Genomic DNA, 17,226 nt, shown 5'->3' with positions numbered 1-17,226 from the left:
AAACTTAAGCTGGTGCAAGATGCAGCAGTCTATTTATTAAGTGGTGCTTCTCGGTGGTAGCATATGTTATCAGTGCTCTGTTATCTGCAATGGATTTCTGTTAGTTTCTGGGTGGAGTTTAAGGTGTTGACTTCGACCTAGGACTCTAAATGGGCTGGGACCTGCCTGCTGAAGAGACTACCTTTCTCCCTATGCCATGTTGCCACAGATGAATCAAGCTCAAGGGCCTCTGCTGATCACCTTTATTATATAAGGGAGAGAGCTGCTGGCACAGCATTCTCTATAAAGGTCCCTTTCTTTTGGAATGCTCTGCCCCCAAGGTCCTGAATTCATTGGCTTTCTGGGCACTCTGCAAAACCCATCTGTTTAATCAGGCATTGGCTGAAGGCTGAGCCAACTGAGAGTGGGATTTCTGTCTGATGGGAAAGTGCAATGTGGGGGTGCTAAGCTGTAGTGTTCAGAGGACTGGAGGTCAAGTGTGCCATAGAGTGGGAGGAAAGGGTGTTGCTGCCGCTTTGGTTGATATTTATTTTTATTTTGCATCTTGCGTGCCCTGGTGCTTTTAAAACATATGTCAAAGGCTCACAAAGCTTTGATGTGGAGTCTGTATAAAAGTGAAATCTACAAATAAAAAGAAGAGAAGGGGAGATTAAGGGAAACCTGCAGGACAGGTAGGATGAATTGCCAGATTCAAGCCAAAAAAACCCCTAGTAATAACATTTTTAAAAGTGAGCAGAGGTACATACGTATGTGAAATAGAAAGGCAGCATCTACTATTTTCATGTGAAATGATTCTTGCAGTTTTAGAGATTCCTGGGAGTCTGCGCACTGCTGGTGGTTCAATCTAGGGGGAAAACTTTTGATATTCAGGATGGAGAATGTCACAATACATCACTGTATTAATGGGCAGTTGGTGAAGTTGGGTTGGCTGGTGGTGTGTTTGGTTTTTGTTTTGGTGCAAACTCCTTTTCAATAACAAAGTGAGGGGAGACAGGAGAGACTGAAAAAAAGAGAAACTAATGCAACCTGCTTCCTTAGGGGCCATTTTCTGAACAGATCCGTGGCAGGACACTGTACACTAAAACCCAAACAATGCAACATAAATTGCAGTTTGCAATGAGAATCCTACACCATTAATGTAGCCACTAAAATTCTAATCTTTCACAGAGATTTTAGAGGTACTGTTTGTTTAACTCCTGGCTGCAATGTTGAGATTTCCCAGTGCAATATTAGCACCTGATGCAATTGACTTCAATGGAAGCTGAGTACTTTACAAGACTGGGGCATTATTAATTATCTATTTAAAAAGGCCACACTTAGAATTTTTAAAACTAAATATAAAAAGATACTAGACATATCAGACCATAGCTTGGGGTGTGTATCAGTTTCTAGTCTCATCTCCTTTTCAGTTGCTGAAATTTTCAAAAGTTTCACTTGGCAGAAATATTTCATGCTTGATTTCTTCCTGAAAGTGATTTATTTTTTAAAAGTTTAAGTGAGCAGTTCATCTGTTCCTTAATGCAAGGAGAGTTTGTGTATGCATGTGTGTGTAGGGAGGGGAGGAACACTTCCACAGTTTTTTAATATATATATTACACACACACACCCCCCCCCCCCCCATGGGTTCCTAAAATAGGCTCCTAAATAAAAGTGGCCTGGACTTAAGAGGTGCTGGGGACCTGTAGCTCCCATGGGATCCTAACTTTAGGCACCTTGGTTTTACTTTATTCTTTTCAGTTGATTAATGTTACTCCTATACCAATCTGACCATGATTCGTTTGTATTAAAAAAAAAGAAAAAGAATTACTTTGGCCATTTCTTGCTCCAGCTGTAACCTTCTGTTGATTTTTTGCTGGTAGGTCTTTAGGACATTCTCCACATGTTGTTCCATGTAGAACTTGAAGGCAAATGGTGAGTAACTCTTAATTCGGGATTCTCTTTTTTCCTCATCTTTACTATTTTTTCGCACTGGCACAGGAGATGTCTGGATCTGCTTTTTATCCTTGCTTGTTTTTTCAACTTTAGCATTTTTGCTGCTTTTGTCATTTCTTTCACTATTTTCCTCAGCTTTATTGCACGTTGAATTGGGGACTCCCCGGAGGGTCTGTTCTACACCCATGCACAAACAGTTTATATCAAATTGCTCAGAGCTACCAGGAAGTAACAGATGCTTAGGATATGGTGGTGGAGGACACCTGGGCTCCTGATTACTGTAATCAACATCTAGTTGGTAGGCATTAGCTCCTCCAACAGGAAGTGGGTGCTGTTCAATGATCTCTAGGCTGTCCACAGGTGGGGCTTGTGCAGGTAGCCAGCCAGGGTGGGAAGGCCCCACAGCTGTTTGAGGCTCAGGTCTCATCACTCTCATGCTCTTCACTGGTTGGAGAATATGAGCAGATGTGACTGCTGTGATGGTATTTGGAGATGTAATTGAAGGATCAGGTTTTCCTGGAGGAACCTGTCTTATAGATACCGGCACTTGCTGCTGCTGGTGGTTGTTAAAGGAGTTAGTTCTGCTTGGCACTGAGGCATCTGGTCTGAAGGATACATGTTGCCGTGGGGATGTTTCTATTCCTGGGTTTTGTAAAGAATCACGGTGTGATGGTGCTGCCGTTTGCCACTGCTGAACTTGAGGATTATTCATGTCATACAGGTCCATGTTCAAGCTATTTCTAGATGGAGCTATTAGATTCTGTGGTGGGCTGTCTGAAAAGTCATTAGCAAATGCTGGACCTCTGGCTATCACATGCATCTGGTGAGGGGAAGGGCTTGTTTGTTTGTGATGAGTATGTATATACAGACTGGCTGGTGCCTGCTGAAATGCATGACCAGAGTTATTTTGAACGGTCCCTTTATTTGGAAGATTTGCATATCCTCCCTCCTGCTGCATTTTATTTTGGAAAGATGGACTTCGCTGAACACCATACCCCATAGGTTCCCCCTGCACCATCATATGCTGCCTGCTGTAATGCGGGCTGTTTGAGCCATGAGTGGCCTGCAGCTGTAAAGCTTGGCTATTGTGATTAGTCACTGGATAATTAATCACAGGAGAGTCCATATTTGCAGAATATGTTTTTTGTTGATGGCTCCCAGGTGTGCTGTGAGAGCCTACTCCCGAAGGTCTTTGTACTGCAGCATTCATGGCTGCAGACTGCGAAGCAGAGAGTAAATAGTCCATGTATGTCCTGGGAACGTCACTAAGCATATTTGCACCTTCTGTTCCAAAGCTTGTCCCTTCATAGGCTGTATTACTGATCTGATGATAGGACGGAAAAGACTCATTTGATCCTTCAAAGCTTGGCCTGCGGGCTACGTTATTTGGCACAATACCCTTTCCTTTATAAAAAGACAAAAGAATGTTAGGAAACAATTCATCTGAACAAATTATATTACATAATCCATTCATCTACACACAAACAAATATTTTTGTATTGCATCTGTGTTACCAAAATCAAACCAAACTAGATTAAGCTCTCTGACCATTTGAAGTACTAAGTATTATTATTATTATTAATAATAATCAACTGCAGTTCTATAGCACTTTTCACTATATGAATCACCAGTAGTTTTACCAAATCATGAAAATAGAAGCTCAAATATTTTAGTTATGATATCATCAGCTTGGATTTAAAAGCTGAAACAGTATCAGAGTCATGAATCACAAAGAGCTGGGAGCAGCAGATCTGAGGTCTGGAGAACTTGAAATGCTGCTGTCTAGGGGTGCTGCACCAATGGGAAAAGAGAAAACTAACAGGCTAGCAGAACATCAAACATTACTACCATTACTTATCTGTATTACAACATGGTCCAAATTGTGCTAGGTGCAACACATACAAATGTGCGTGTATAGATGTACATCGACATGCATACAACACATATGAAGAAGCAGCCCCTACCCCACAGCGCTTACACTCAAAACAGTGCACTACCTAATAAAACTGGCCAACATTTCATTATTTTATAAAATTAAGTCTCCTATTACATGCAGCTGGGTTGGGTTTTATTTTTTTTTTTTTTTTTTTTTTTTTGGTGATAAAACGCAGGGCCAAATTCATCAAGGATTTACTGTGGCTTATGTCAGTGCCAGTTATTACTCCTGAGGGCATTCTGTGCCAAAAAAATAAAAATTCTGCGAATAATATTTTAAAATTCTGCAAATTTTATTTGTCAAATAAATGTGGAGGCTCCAGCATGGCATTTGGGAGCCCAGGCCACTGGCTGCACAGAGATGGGAGATCACCCTGCAGCCTCCCCACCCTCCACCCCGGGACATAGACTCAGTGATGAGGCTGCACTCACCCTGACACAGTGCAAGGATAGGACCTGCCCCAGAAACACCCCAGGGCCCTGCCCCTCTGTGACAGGTGCATCAGGTGTGGACAGGCAGGCTCAACAAGGCAGGATTGAAGTGTGGAGGGGCTGAGTGTGGGGGGATCCAGGTGTGGGTTGAGAGGGTTCTGTGTGGGTTAATGTGGGTGCAGGGAGGATCTGGATGCACAGGGGCTTGGTGGGGGGTTCTGCGTGCAAGGGTAATGGGAATCTGCAGGGGGTCCAGGTGAAGGTGATTGGGGCTCAGCAGTCTCGGTGGGGGGGGATAGAGCTCGGCAGGGGGTCTTGGTGTGGGGGGGCTCAGCAGGGGGGTCCAGATGCTGGGGGAGTGGGGCTCAGTGGGGTGGGGATCCAGGTGCAGCTGGTCGGGGCTCAGTAGGGTGGGGATCCAGGTGTGGGTGGCTCATCAGGCTGGTCCAGGTGTAGAGGGAGTGGGACTCGTCAGGGAGGGTTCTGGGTGGGAGGCTCGGTGGGAGGGTCTGGGTATGTGGGGGTCTGGATGCACGGTGGTTGGGCGGATGGGAGAGCAGCCTCCTGTACAGTGATCTCTCCCCCTGCAGCTGAGGAGCGATGGTGCAGGAGCGGAGGGCAGAGTTTGCAGAACTTCCTACAGCCAGGGGAGAAATCTGGGGGTGGGTTTGACATGGCCCCGGATGCTGTGCAGGGGACGAGGAAGTCCGGTCCTTCCCAGCCCAGCTGGAACTAGCTGCTGAGCCCGGCGCAGGGTAGGAGCCACCAGCTGGGTCTTCCCCAGTCCCATCCCCTGCCCCACAGTGATTTACCTCTCTGCTGGCTGCCCTGGGCACCCGAAACATACTGCTGGGGAGGGCTGCATGACCGTTCTTGTGGCTTTCCCGTCAGAAAGTCATTTCTCTTAAGAGAAGCAAAGAAATCTGCGGGGGACATAAAATTCTGCACATGCGCAGTGGCACAGAATCCCCCCAGGAGTAAACAATTATCCCTTGGAGAAGGTCCACAGGGATACATATGGATGTGGAAGCAGAAATCTCCCATGTAGAAGTGGGGTCGTGCTGGGGCAGCACAGCCAGAAGAGTGGCTGGCACTGGTTTGGAAGGGGATGTGGTTTGCGGAGGCATTGATGCAATATATCCACTCAGCATCTCTGCTGGCACGGCACATAGGGAGCATTGGCTGCAAACTGAAGCTGCTTCCCCATCAGGAACCCTGAAGAAAAGCAACAGTGTGAACATTACTGTCCTCCTTTGGAGTTGTGCATGGGGACTTGCTGGTACAGAGATGTAATTTACATTACCTGGGACAGTGAATCTGATCAGACTGAGAAGTGTTTGGGTCTGTGGAGGTACATGACTCATCAGAAATGATTTTTGCCCACATCCTCCTATCTAGCAAGGCAAAATTTGAGGCTGCATATCTTTCATCTGGAAGGGTTTACGTCTTAGTGTATTTTGTAGTGTCCACTAACTACGGCCATAGAGAACACTGATTCTTTCAGTCTCATCCACAGCTGATGTCAGATAGGCTCCATTTGGCTCTCAGTTGAATGCTAAAAATGTGCTATCAATTTTAATATTAAAAAAGTTAAAGCCAGATGAAGAAAGGAAAAGGATTTGAAAATGTAGATGCCATAGACCGTAACTGGAAATCTCTGAAGCAAGGGTTTAAACGCTCACACCCGGAATCTAAACGCTTCCAGCAAAGCTTGTATGCCATCTAATCAATTGCAGGAGGCCTACACAACCTAGCATAAGCACTCTAATACCAAACAAATCAAAATGTTTTTCTGGCATGTCAAACAGACACACGCCAATCACAAGCCGCCTGAGTTTAGCTTTTTTGAGGATAATGAAGTGAAGGCTTAAACAGAACTTAAAAGAAAAGGGCTTTAAATAGTTGCAGTAGTGATTTGATCCTGAACTCTCCATAGTCTGGCATTCTGTTTAAATGAGACCACGATGTGATCAGGAAGTAAAAGCAAAAGAAAATGAAAAACAGCTGGATAACTAGAACCTTTAGGCAGGAAAGATTGCAAGAACTGGGTTTCAAAAATGTGAACTGACCTACCAAAGGGAATATGTGCATTCAGGGGATAAGGATTTTAATATATTTGAAAGAAAAAAACCCACTCTATACATAAGGCAAAACATAGTTATTAAATAATTCTGTCAATATTATTTTAAATTCTTCCTAATGCTTATCTGAGGCCCTGTCTACACATGCCTTACGCGCAAGTCCAAAAAAGGAGAGAGGAACCCTGGCAATTACCATTCTGTTTGCCAGATTATCATCTCCCATACAAAACACCTGGAAGGGGGCCTGGGCTACGAAATCTCGGCAAGTACTCTACTTCCCCCTCACTCCCCTACACTGTCCCACTGAAAGTGCAGGATTTGTAGAAAAGGCAGCAGGGCCCATCCCCACACATGGCAGAACCCAGAGCCATATGTCACCACACAAGCAGCTTCTCCTTACCCCACTCCCTCATAGTGGCTACCAGGGACTGCACTCTGTCACCCCCAACAGGAGAAATGGCTTTGTCCCCAGCTTTTCCAAGTAACCTCCATGGGCTTTTCCCTTCCTCCAGCTTTCTCTCTTCCCAGCCACTCATTAGACTTGCCCAGTCTTAACTCCCTCCCCAGCACAGACCCTGGACCAGCAGAGTGCCCTTATTGGGATCTGGAGCGGGGAGAGATGGTGAGGGAAGTTACTGCATTAAGCTAAATCAGTTTAAGTGCATCTACATTCGGGGGTTGTGCCACTGTAACTAAACTGATTTTAAGTTGATTTTGTTAATTAGTTAGGTACAAGTTTTCCAATACAGACGAGACCTTAGAACGTTACCAGTTACCCGTAACATATAAAAACCCACCTCTGGCCAGAGGAGTGGCCATCCCAAGGTTGCTGTTAAGCCCATCCCACTTCTCTTCCCCCATCCTGGTAATGACAATGCTATCCGATCCCATAGGTCGAGCTACTTAAATCAGTGGTTCTCAATCTTTCCAGACTCCTGTACCCCTGTCGGAAGTCGGATTTGTCTTGCATACCTCCAAGTTTCACCTCACTTAAAAACTACTTGCTTACAAAATCGAACATAAAAATACAAAGTGTCACAGCCACACAATTACTGAACAATTGCTTACTTTTCATTTTGTCTGTATGAAATGTTAGTTTGTACTGACTTTGCTAGTGCTTTTTATGTAGCCTGTTATAAAACTAGACAACTATCTATCTCAGTTGATATACTCCCTGGAAGACCTCTGTGTACCCCCAGGGCTACACGTACCCCTGGTTGAGAACCAATGACTTGGAGGATGGCTATTCATTTTCTACCAGCCTATTGGTTACTCTGGGGTGGGTGAGTCTCTCTCTCTCTGACTAGAAATTCCATCCCGGACCTGAGAAATCCTCCCAATCAAAGTTTTGTTGAAACTAGCACATTCCTGCAAAAAAGTTTGTTTCAATGAATTGGAATCTTCCAACAAAAAAATATTTTGTCAAAAAAATTCCCAACCAGCTCCAGCAGAGAGGAAATGGATTTCTTGGTAGTTGGGCCCATTCAAATAAAATGCACTTTAATAAAGCCATCTGCAGCGTTATACGTCTAGGAACAAGGAACGCAGGCCATACCCGCAAAACGGGGGACTGTGTCCTGGAAAGCAGGGGTTCTGAAAAGAATGTAGGGATCATAGTGGAGAAGCAACTCAAAATGAGCTCCCAATGTGATGCTGTGGCAAAAAGGGCTAATGCAGTCCTTGGAAATGTAAACAGGAGTGAGTAGCCTTGTGGACACTACAGAGTCTTTGCTGGTATAGCTATGCTGGCAGAGCCCGCCAGTGGAAATGAAGTGTAAGCCCACAGGAGTTCTGCTGGCATAGCTACCCTACCTCCCTGAATGACATTAGCTATGCCTACCAAAGCACTCTTCTGGTGGCACAGGTGTTGCTACACCAGGGTTTGCCAACATAACTACATGTCTGCTGCAGGGGTGATTTTTTTCACACTGCTAGCCAACATAGCTATGCCGGCAAAACTCTGTCGAGAAGAGTAGGCCTAGGAGTAGGAGGTGATTTTACCTCTGTAAATTAGGCATAGATTTTTAACAGTGAGAGTGATTAATTACTGGAATAAACTACCAAGAGAGGTGATTCTATATCTCTTGATGTCTTCAAATTAAGACTGGAAGTCTTTCTGGAAGATATGCTTTAGCCAAACACAAGTTATAATTTAGTCAAACAAGTTACTGTGCTCAATATAGGGGCATCTGGGTGAAAGTTAATGGCCTGTGATATACAGGAGGTCTGAGCAGATGATCTAACGGTCCCTTCATGGATTCAATAGAATTGAAGGCCAGAAGTTGCTGGGCATTTCCAGTCTGCGAGATCAGACTCTTGTTGAATCTAGGGACCTTGCCACAGAAAGTATGTCCAGTTTGCTGTGGCGCACGCAGGGCCTTGCCCTCTTTCTCCCTAAAGTGGACTACATAGAACAGGGTTGAGGCGCACTGGCAGCACTGAGTGGAGAAGCTGGTGATGCTGTTCCTGTGAACAGAAAACTCCTGCCCACTACTGTCAATTCAGCTCTTTTCACCAGCAACACATCCACTTTAAAAATAAATATATTGCAAGAAAGAGGGGTATAATTTAAAGGAAATTATGCTTACCTGGCGAGGTCTGTTTAATCACACGTACTATCTGTTCATTTCTAGGATCCAGATAGCCCATCTTACTAATGTACTCCAAAGCTGCTTCAATGCTTCTGCTGCCTGTCTGCTTCAGAGCTCGTACAGCCATCTCCTAAATAAAATTAAAAGCAGAATAAGAGGTAAAGCATACAGTCAGACAGAAATCAAGAATGATCTCTTAGTCTAGGGATCAACAGGATTTTTTATATTTAAAACATTATACTATACAAATCAGGGCTGATTACGACCAATTGGACTTGTAAGTTTTCAAAATATTTGTGTGAGTTAAGTGACTTTTGTTTTTTTAAATACTCAAATTCTGGCAAGGTATTTGATACTCCACTCCCAAAATGGACTGCATTGTTCTGTGGTATGCCAAATGACAGCTAAAAATTCTGGTAGCTACAGTTCTTTAATATTATTTTCTCATTTACTATAGTTCTACATTAGTATCAATTTTAAAAAAGCAATTCAAATGTTGCTGCTATAAACAAACTCATATAAACAACATAGACTAAGAAAACAAGAATCATACACATATCTTAGGAAAATTCAAGTAAAACTCATCATACATGTTGGCACAGGTATTGTTTCAATGGCAAACCCTGCTAAAAAGCCAGGAGGTTCATTTAGTATAAACACTGTCCAGCCACCATATCCTGTAAGCTTCCCCCCCATGTCTCTTCTCCCCCCTGCAAGACAACAACAAGTTAGGTCTCTTTAGAACAGGGGTTCTCAGGACAAATTTTTTGGTGGCCTCAGAGTGCGGCCACCAACTCTTGCTGGTGGCCACTCACACTTTGTCCTAAAATACTTAATTAGCTTTAGGAAAAACAAATAAATATGCACATTTACACATCCAAATCATAGTAATTTATTGACTGCTAGCTAATAAGTCTGCTGTGAAAAGTGATACTTGTATGTTTGTTAGTATCACTTTTCACAGCAGACTTACTCAGTCCTGGCAAGCCTGGGGACAAATTAAGACCTGGATGGGGGGGCTGGGGTAGGCAGCAGGAGCCAGGGGCGATGCGGCTCGGAGGTTGTGGGGGGGGAACTGAAGGAGACAGTGGGGGGCCAGAGCCTGAAGCTCCATGACTGGGGGATGGGGACGGAGCCCAAAGCTGCGCAGCCAGAGCCTGAAGCCCTGCGTCTGGAACCTGCCACCCCAGGGGTGAAGCCCAAAGCCTGAGCGCAACCTCCTCTGGGAAGGTGGGGAACTCACCGGCTGCCTGCTCCTCCAGCACTGTGCCCCAGCTGTCTCCAGAGCGGGGACAGGGCCCAACCCTTGCTTGCAGCCCCAGCAGCCAACACCAAGGCGGTGCATCCAGGAACAATAGGAAAGGGGAGGGGCTGCTGCTTTGCACACCCTACCCCATCACAGCCCAGGAGGCTGTGGCCGCAAGAAAAGCTGCTTACCTAGGAGGACGGCTGTACATTTGCTGTAGCCAAGAGAGCTAGTGTTTGAAGCAAGCAACTGGGAGTTGGAGTTTAATACTATACGTACTTTGACAAACTCAGGATTCCTGGGTTCTAATCTCAACTCTGCACTTAAATTGGGGCAAATCTACACTTAAAGGGGGGAGGGATAGCTCAGTGGTTTGAGCATTGGCCTGCTAAACCCAGGGTTGTGAGTTCAATCCTTGAGGGGGCCACTTAGGAATCTGGGGCAAAATCAGTACTTGGTCCTGCTAGTGAAGGCAGGGGGCTGGACTCGATGACCTTTCAAGGTCCCTTCCAGTTCTAGGAGATGGGATATCTCCATTAATTTAAATTTAAAATGCTGCATCAGCGCAGCTGCACGGATGCAGTTGTGCTGCTGTAGCACTAAAGAAGCGCTAAGACGACAGGAGAGAACTCTCCTGTTGGCACAGTTAATCCACCTCCTCAAGAGGCGGTAGCTATGTCAGTGAGAGAAGCTCTCCCACCAACAAACCACTGTCTACATGGGAGGTGGGGGGGGTGTCAATATAACAAATTGGTTCTCGGCCAATGGGAGCTGCAGAGCCGGCGCTAGGGGCGGGGGCAGCGTGCGGAGCCCCCTGGCTGCCCCTATATATAGGAGGAGGGGGAGGAGGGACATGCTGCTGCTTCTGGGAACCGCACGGAGTCATGGCATACGCAGAGCGGGGCAAACCCCGGACCCCACTCCCCAGCGGTAGTTTGAGGGTCGGATTGAAAGGTTGGGTGGGCCGGACGTGGCTTGCGGGCTGTAGTTTGCCCACCCCTCATCTATCATGTTGATTCATGAAAGCATAGCATGTCTATGCAAATGGAGGCCACATCTCAGGGACTTGCAGCAAGATAATAAAGCTCAATTCTTTTTTGTGGGAGTGATAGATTACATGCTACCATAGAGTAGAGAGGTTCTCGGAAAATAATAGAACAGTTCTTGGAGCTAAACTGATTTACAACTCCTGAGGATCTACTCCCTCTTTTAAAATCAAAATAACCACTGAGTTATATGGTCCTCAGGCAAGTATTTTTATAAACAGAAAAGGCAGAAATGAGGCAAAAAAATCTGCTTGGTGCAGTAACCAATGGTAATTTCAGGGCCAAAACATTCTTTTAGACAGAGGAATCAATCCAGCTCCCACTGAGGCCAACAAAAAGATTCCCACTGAGTGCAATGGGAGTTGGATCAGGCCCTTAGCTGCTGATTATTTTCTTTTCACTGAGCCAAATACTTTAAGTTGCATTATGGTTTGAGAAATCTAGCTGATGATTGTGTTTTAAGCTAACATTACAGCCAGCGGCCAGACTTTAATAAGAAACACAAGCTCGAGGTAGTGTGCACAGAAGTCACAAGGGAACAGATCAGTCCCAGCTGCACGTCATTCTTTACATTCTGTGTATTCTCTTTTGAGAATTCAAACACTCTCAGTGCAGTGCACCTTTTCTTTAGCATTGGCTGTGGCTGAAAAAAGAAAACAAGGGGAAAAACCTGCTTTTAAAAATACTGTTACCTGTTAAAACATTGAGCAAGGAGATTTAAGTGGTCAGCTACATACCTGTGACATTCAATGTTTCTAATGTAAAAACTAAGGCAGTTAAGCAGCCACCAGGTCAGCATCTTATGTAAAGTATGAACTCAATAAGAGCGGGTGGGGAAGTTGTCTTCCATGTTTGGTGGTGTACAGAGAGGAATAGGTGTTTGTGTGCTTTCCAGCCTCCACAGCTACAAGCAGTGACAGTGGATTGCATAACCAGACAATGGTAATCATCAGATCTATTTCTCACTCCCACTATCCAGGGTTGCTGGAACAATTTATATAGTGCGAGTGCTTAGAGCCATTGAACCAAACTGTAAACCCTATATATAATGGAAACCACTTCAAGCCAGGGAGTGTGACAGCACCCCTAGTTCCATCCCTATGCCACTACCACAAGCCCTGAGCTGGTAGATAGCTGCTCTACAATAAGCAACAAGACTTTGCCACAAGGAAAGCTACCTCTAAGCTCTGATGCCCAACAGGGAATATCTGTATTTCTTTATCTTAGTGTATGCAGTGAAGGCTTTCCCCATTTTAGCCTCCTGCCTGGCTGGAGGCCATCATCATTGGCAGAGCCTAGCATTCTTGCTGTACTACGGGGTTGTCCAGCAACATTTTTCATTCAAAAAGCTACGAGTCACCAAAACATATTTATTATTGAATTGAAGATTGCTCAAGAGGTAAGTAGTACTTTTTCTGAGAACATTGCGTCTGAAGGAGACAATAGGTTCTCCAAGATTTGACAAGGATAATTAATTGCTAACAACAACAACAACAAAATTAATTACTTGATTCTCCATTCACAAATAAGGATGGGTGACAGATGCAGGAAATGGGTACAAATTCCCCAAGAAAAGGAGATCAAGATTGTGCCAGAACAGATGATCAAGACATGAGAATTAGCCTTTCAAGCCTAGCCCATATTTTATAAAGGCTAATTCTCATGTCTTGATCATCTGTTCTGGCACAATCTTGATCTCCTTTTCTTGGGGAATTTGTATCCATTTCCTGCATCTGTCAATAAATAAATAAAAATAAATAAGCCTGAGGACTAATAAGCTTTAAAGAATGAACAAAAACAGGCTATTGCCAAGAGACAACTAGAATTTAGAACACTTTTCAAGGCACTAGTAAATACCTAATCAAGAAGATAAAAGTCGTGGAACCAACATGATGTTTGCTGCCATCATATTGTTCGCTCTGCTTGTGTGTTATAGACCATCCCTCACCCTGTGCCTGTCTTGTCTATTTAGATGGTAAGTTCTTTGGGATGGGAGAGTCTACTACTACCCTGTGTTTGTAGACTGCTTAGCACAATGGGCCCCATTCTTGGATGGTCATTAGGCACTACTGTAATAAACATGATTAAGATCAGTATGTCAGGTACAGTGACAGGGGGTCAAGCTGTTTGAGTGGATGAAGCACTGGTTTAGATAGCAAAAACAACAGACATTGCACATTTCATAATAAGATGATCAGTGCTCAGAAATTCATGTCAGAAATGGCTTTACTCAATATTCAAATTAATGTCCCGAAAAAGAAATAATTTTCTTTTGTCTGGAACATTGAGAGGATTAAAATTGAGGTGGGAAGGAGAAGATGGGGTGGGGAGGGATGGGACAGGACAGACAGACAGACACTTAAGTCACTAAAGGATTTCCTCCCTTGTTTCTTACAGCAAAGTTGCAATAGCATCATTCAGGATGAACAGTACTACCCGTGGAGTGCTCAACGTGAGGAAGTGTATAACCATCTGGCCCTTGGATAGTAACCTGTCTGCAGGAAGAGTTGGTCATCTTTGAATGTCTGTACATTCCCCAGCACAGTACTAAACTAATACACCTCTACCTCGATATAACGCTGTCCTCGGGAGCCAAAAAAAATCTTACCATGTTATAGGTGAAACCGCGTTATATCGAACTTGCTTTGATCCACCGGAGTGCGCAACCCCCCCCTCCCGGAGCACTGCTTTACCGCGTTATATCCGAATTTGTGTTATATCGGGTCACATTATATCGGGGTAGAGGTGTAAATAAAAACCTGGTATGGAGGCAATGTTATGCAGTACTAAAGTGCAAACCAAGGTTCATAACCCTATTCTTTTTGTCTTATGACCCAAGCAGGTGGAAGCAGGGAGGACTTGTAGCTGCAATGCTTTCAGCTCCCAGGCCAGAAAGGGGACTACTACTAGCACCATTAACTGAAGTCTAAAGGAAGCTTATTTTAGTCCTCCCAGACAGAGAATAGCCATGGTTACATGCGTATCAGGAGAGAATAGAGTAATGCAAAGTAAAACTAAGACAGAGGCTTGATTTCCATTTCAAATGCCCAGAATTAGAGTTGCCAAAAAATTTTAAATGTCAATTTTTTGGCAAAAATTTTCATTCAAAAATTGCTTTTGATAATAAAATAATTTTCAAACTATTTATCAGGTTTTTATAAACTATCTAGCTGGTCAAACTTCTCTGATTTTCAAAAAATTTGATCAATTTAAAAAAGATTGGCATGAAGTTTATTTTCTGATTCTCTCAACCAGCTCTACCCAGGACCAGGAATTCATACACCAGCTAAATTTCCCCAGCAGGGAGAAGCTCCAGCCTCTGGAGTTGGGAGGCAGGTATATTTATACCTACTCAGAGTGAGCATCATGCCAGCTGCATGGAACCGACATAGAAAGGGGCTGATGAAAATAAGAATCAGAAAATGACAAAATTACCTAGAAAACTTCACAACTGATACAAAACGTTTTAAAATACACCTCTACCCCGATACAACGCTGTCCTAGGGAGCCAAAAAATCTTACCGCGTTATAGGTGAAACCGCATGATATCAAACTTGCTTTGATCCGCCGGAGTGCGCAGCCCTGCCTCCCCCGGAGCACTGCTTTACCGTGTTATATCCAAATTCGTGTTATGTCGGGTCGCATTATATCGGGGAAGAGGTGTACTTTAATGCAACACATTTGTATTAAAGTAATAAACTGCACATAATGGTTTGTTCTCTTAACTGAGCTCATACAGTACATCCCAAAATGGTAGATTCTTGTAACATGGGTGGCATTTGATCACCAGTGTCTCAAGAAGGAAACCTGCCAGGTATAAGATTTAGATTTAGATCCAAGGTCCTGAAGTTAAGCCATTCTGAAATATTCCAAGTGTGGCTGCTCATCATTTCCAAACAAATGCTTGTAAGATGCAGTGATGACTTATAACAAGGCATTTCTAGACAGAGATTGTAGATGTAAACATTTCATTCAAGAGATGTTATATGTTTAAACAAAAAAAATTACACAAGACTTTCAAACCCAGGAAGAGTTAATTACATAACTCCTGTTAAAGTCAATATGTGTGTGTGTGTATGTATGTATACATACACTTTTGTTGAAATGGGTTTAATTGTAATAGGTCTAGAAATCCCTTGAAGGCAACACATGAAAAAAGCCCCATGCATTCTCTCTCTTGGAAAAAAAAAAAATACTATTCCTATATGTATTTTAGGCCAAACATGAAGATGCACTCTCTTGTTAAGATATGTAAATTTGTAATGCAGACATGCCCTAAGTTGACCTATGGTCAAAGGCGACGTGTAGGGAGGACATGGAGTGGGGGATCAAGTGCCCCCCCCCATTGGCCTGCCAGCATGGGGAGGGAGAGGGTCTCTGTCCTCCTTTCCCTGTGCCTCTCCCCTACCCCCTCCGCACGTTTGGCAGCTCTCCCTGTTAGCAGGGTGGGGAGCAGGACGGAGCCGCTTCTGCTTGAGAGCGCCTGGCTGGGAGGCAGCGGCTGCCCGCTCCCTACCCAAGCCTGGCTGCCGGGGCCAGGGGCTGAGCATTCCGGGGAGGACGGGGGTTCCGACTCGTTCAGCCTCTATCCCCGGCAGCAGGGCCCAGGCGGCAGCCGCTCAGTTGCTGGGGACAGGAGCTGAGCGAGCCAGAAAGATGGCAGGAGGGAGAGGGGGTTCCCACTTGCTCGGCCCCTGTCCCTGGCAGCTAAGCCCAGGCCGGGAGCAGGACACCACTGTCTCTCAGCCAGGCAGAAACCGCTCCGTCCTGCTTCCCGCCCAGCTGCCAGAGAGAGCGGCCAAAAGTACTGGAGGGAGGTGCAGGGAGAGAAGGACAGAGCTCCTGCAGGTAATGTGTGGCAGGGAGAGCGCAGGGGCTCAGGGTGGGGGTCACTGGGCAGAGGACACATGGGACAAATCACATGTTCTCCCCTTTAGATTGTGCTCCCCCCGCCCCCTGTATAGGGAGGCACCGGTCGTCTACATATGGTGGTTCATGTCCACACTACCCTCCTTCTGGTGGTAGTGTGTGTCTTTACCAGGAGCGCTTCCCCTGACTTGAGAGGGGCAGTGTGGGGGGCAGAGAGCCCATTCTGAGCTCCACACACAGCTCCCCACTGAGAGCCTGGCTGCCCCCCCAGGCTCTTGGCTCAGCGCTCCCCACTGTCCGCTGAGAGCCCGGGCGGCTGCCAGACTCCCAGTGAGGAGTGGGGAACCTTGGTGCAGCTTGGCTCCAAGCAGGGCAGGCACAGCCCGGCTGGGAGAAGGGAGCCTGGGGGAGCCGGGCTCTAGCTGGAGCTCCCCACCCATCCCAGGGTGACAGCCCAAGTTGTGAGCAGCTTTCTTGTTAATGTCACAGCTCCAGCCATGAAATTGACAAGAATGACAGCCAACAGCCATGTAAGTAACCTGCAGTGTCTACATGGACACTGCATCACCCTAACTACACTGACATAAGCCCGACGCCTCTCATGGAGATGAAGTTATTATGTAGGTGCAGTAGGGCACTTACATCGGTGGGAGCAAGGTTGTAGTTTGTATGCTGACGTAAGCTGTCTTACGTCGACCTAACTCTGTAGCATAGACTAGGGCTTAATTAACTGTTGTACTACAATAGTTCCTGGATGCATATTAAGTATTTATCTCAGAGTAAAATGAACTGCACAAGGCCCTTCCCCGAAGAGTTTACACTCCAAGTTAACAAATGGTGCAATGAAAGGACAATAAATATAACGCAACAAGGAAAACAGTGGCCAGCACATTCAGAGATGAGGGTGTTGATAACCAAAATGGGAATGGGACTTCCCAACTTGCGTGATGAAAAGAAAGAAGAGAGAGAATGGAAAACTCCTCAGTTCAAGCAAGCAGCCAGCTGGGTTCATTGACAGACAGAAGCTCCCACTCCTCTTACAAGCCAGAAAAACAGAAAGCAGTAGGAGACAAAAGCAGCAGTGATAGAGCCTA

The 17,226-nt window shown here is 45.2% G+C and overlaps 1 protein-coding gene across 1 annotated transcript in view; it reads right to left on the bottom strand.

The window, feature by feature from the left end:
* LATS2 (large tumor suppressor kinase 2) overlaps window positions 1-17,226 on the bottom strand; it is a 57,061-nt gene that overhangs the window by 5,451 nt on the left and 34,384 nt on the right. Inside the window, exons 2-4 of the mRNA XM_065414419.1 lie at window positions 8,969-9,101; window positions 3,032-3,336; window positions 1,808-3,001 (exon numbers count right to left, since the gene is read on the bottom strand). Of these exons, the coding sequence (XP_065270491.1) occupies window positions 1,808-3,001; window positions 3,032-3,336; window positions 8,969-9,101 (1,632 nt within the window). The remainder of the gene's footprint in view (window positions 1-1,807; window positions 3,002-3,031; window positions 3,337-8,968; window positions 9,102-17,226) is intronic.

The sequence above is a fragment of the Emys orbicularis genome, chromosome 1 (genome assembly GCF_028017835.1).
Source record: "Emys orbicularis isolate rEmyOrb1 chromosome 1, rEmyOrb1.hap1, whole genome shotgun sequence".
Lineage (NCBI taxonomy): Eukaryota > Metazoa > Chordata > Testudines > Emydidae > Emys > Emys orbicularis.
This window is presented reverse-complemented; position numbering and strand designations above follow the sequence as displayed.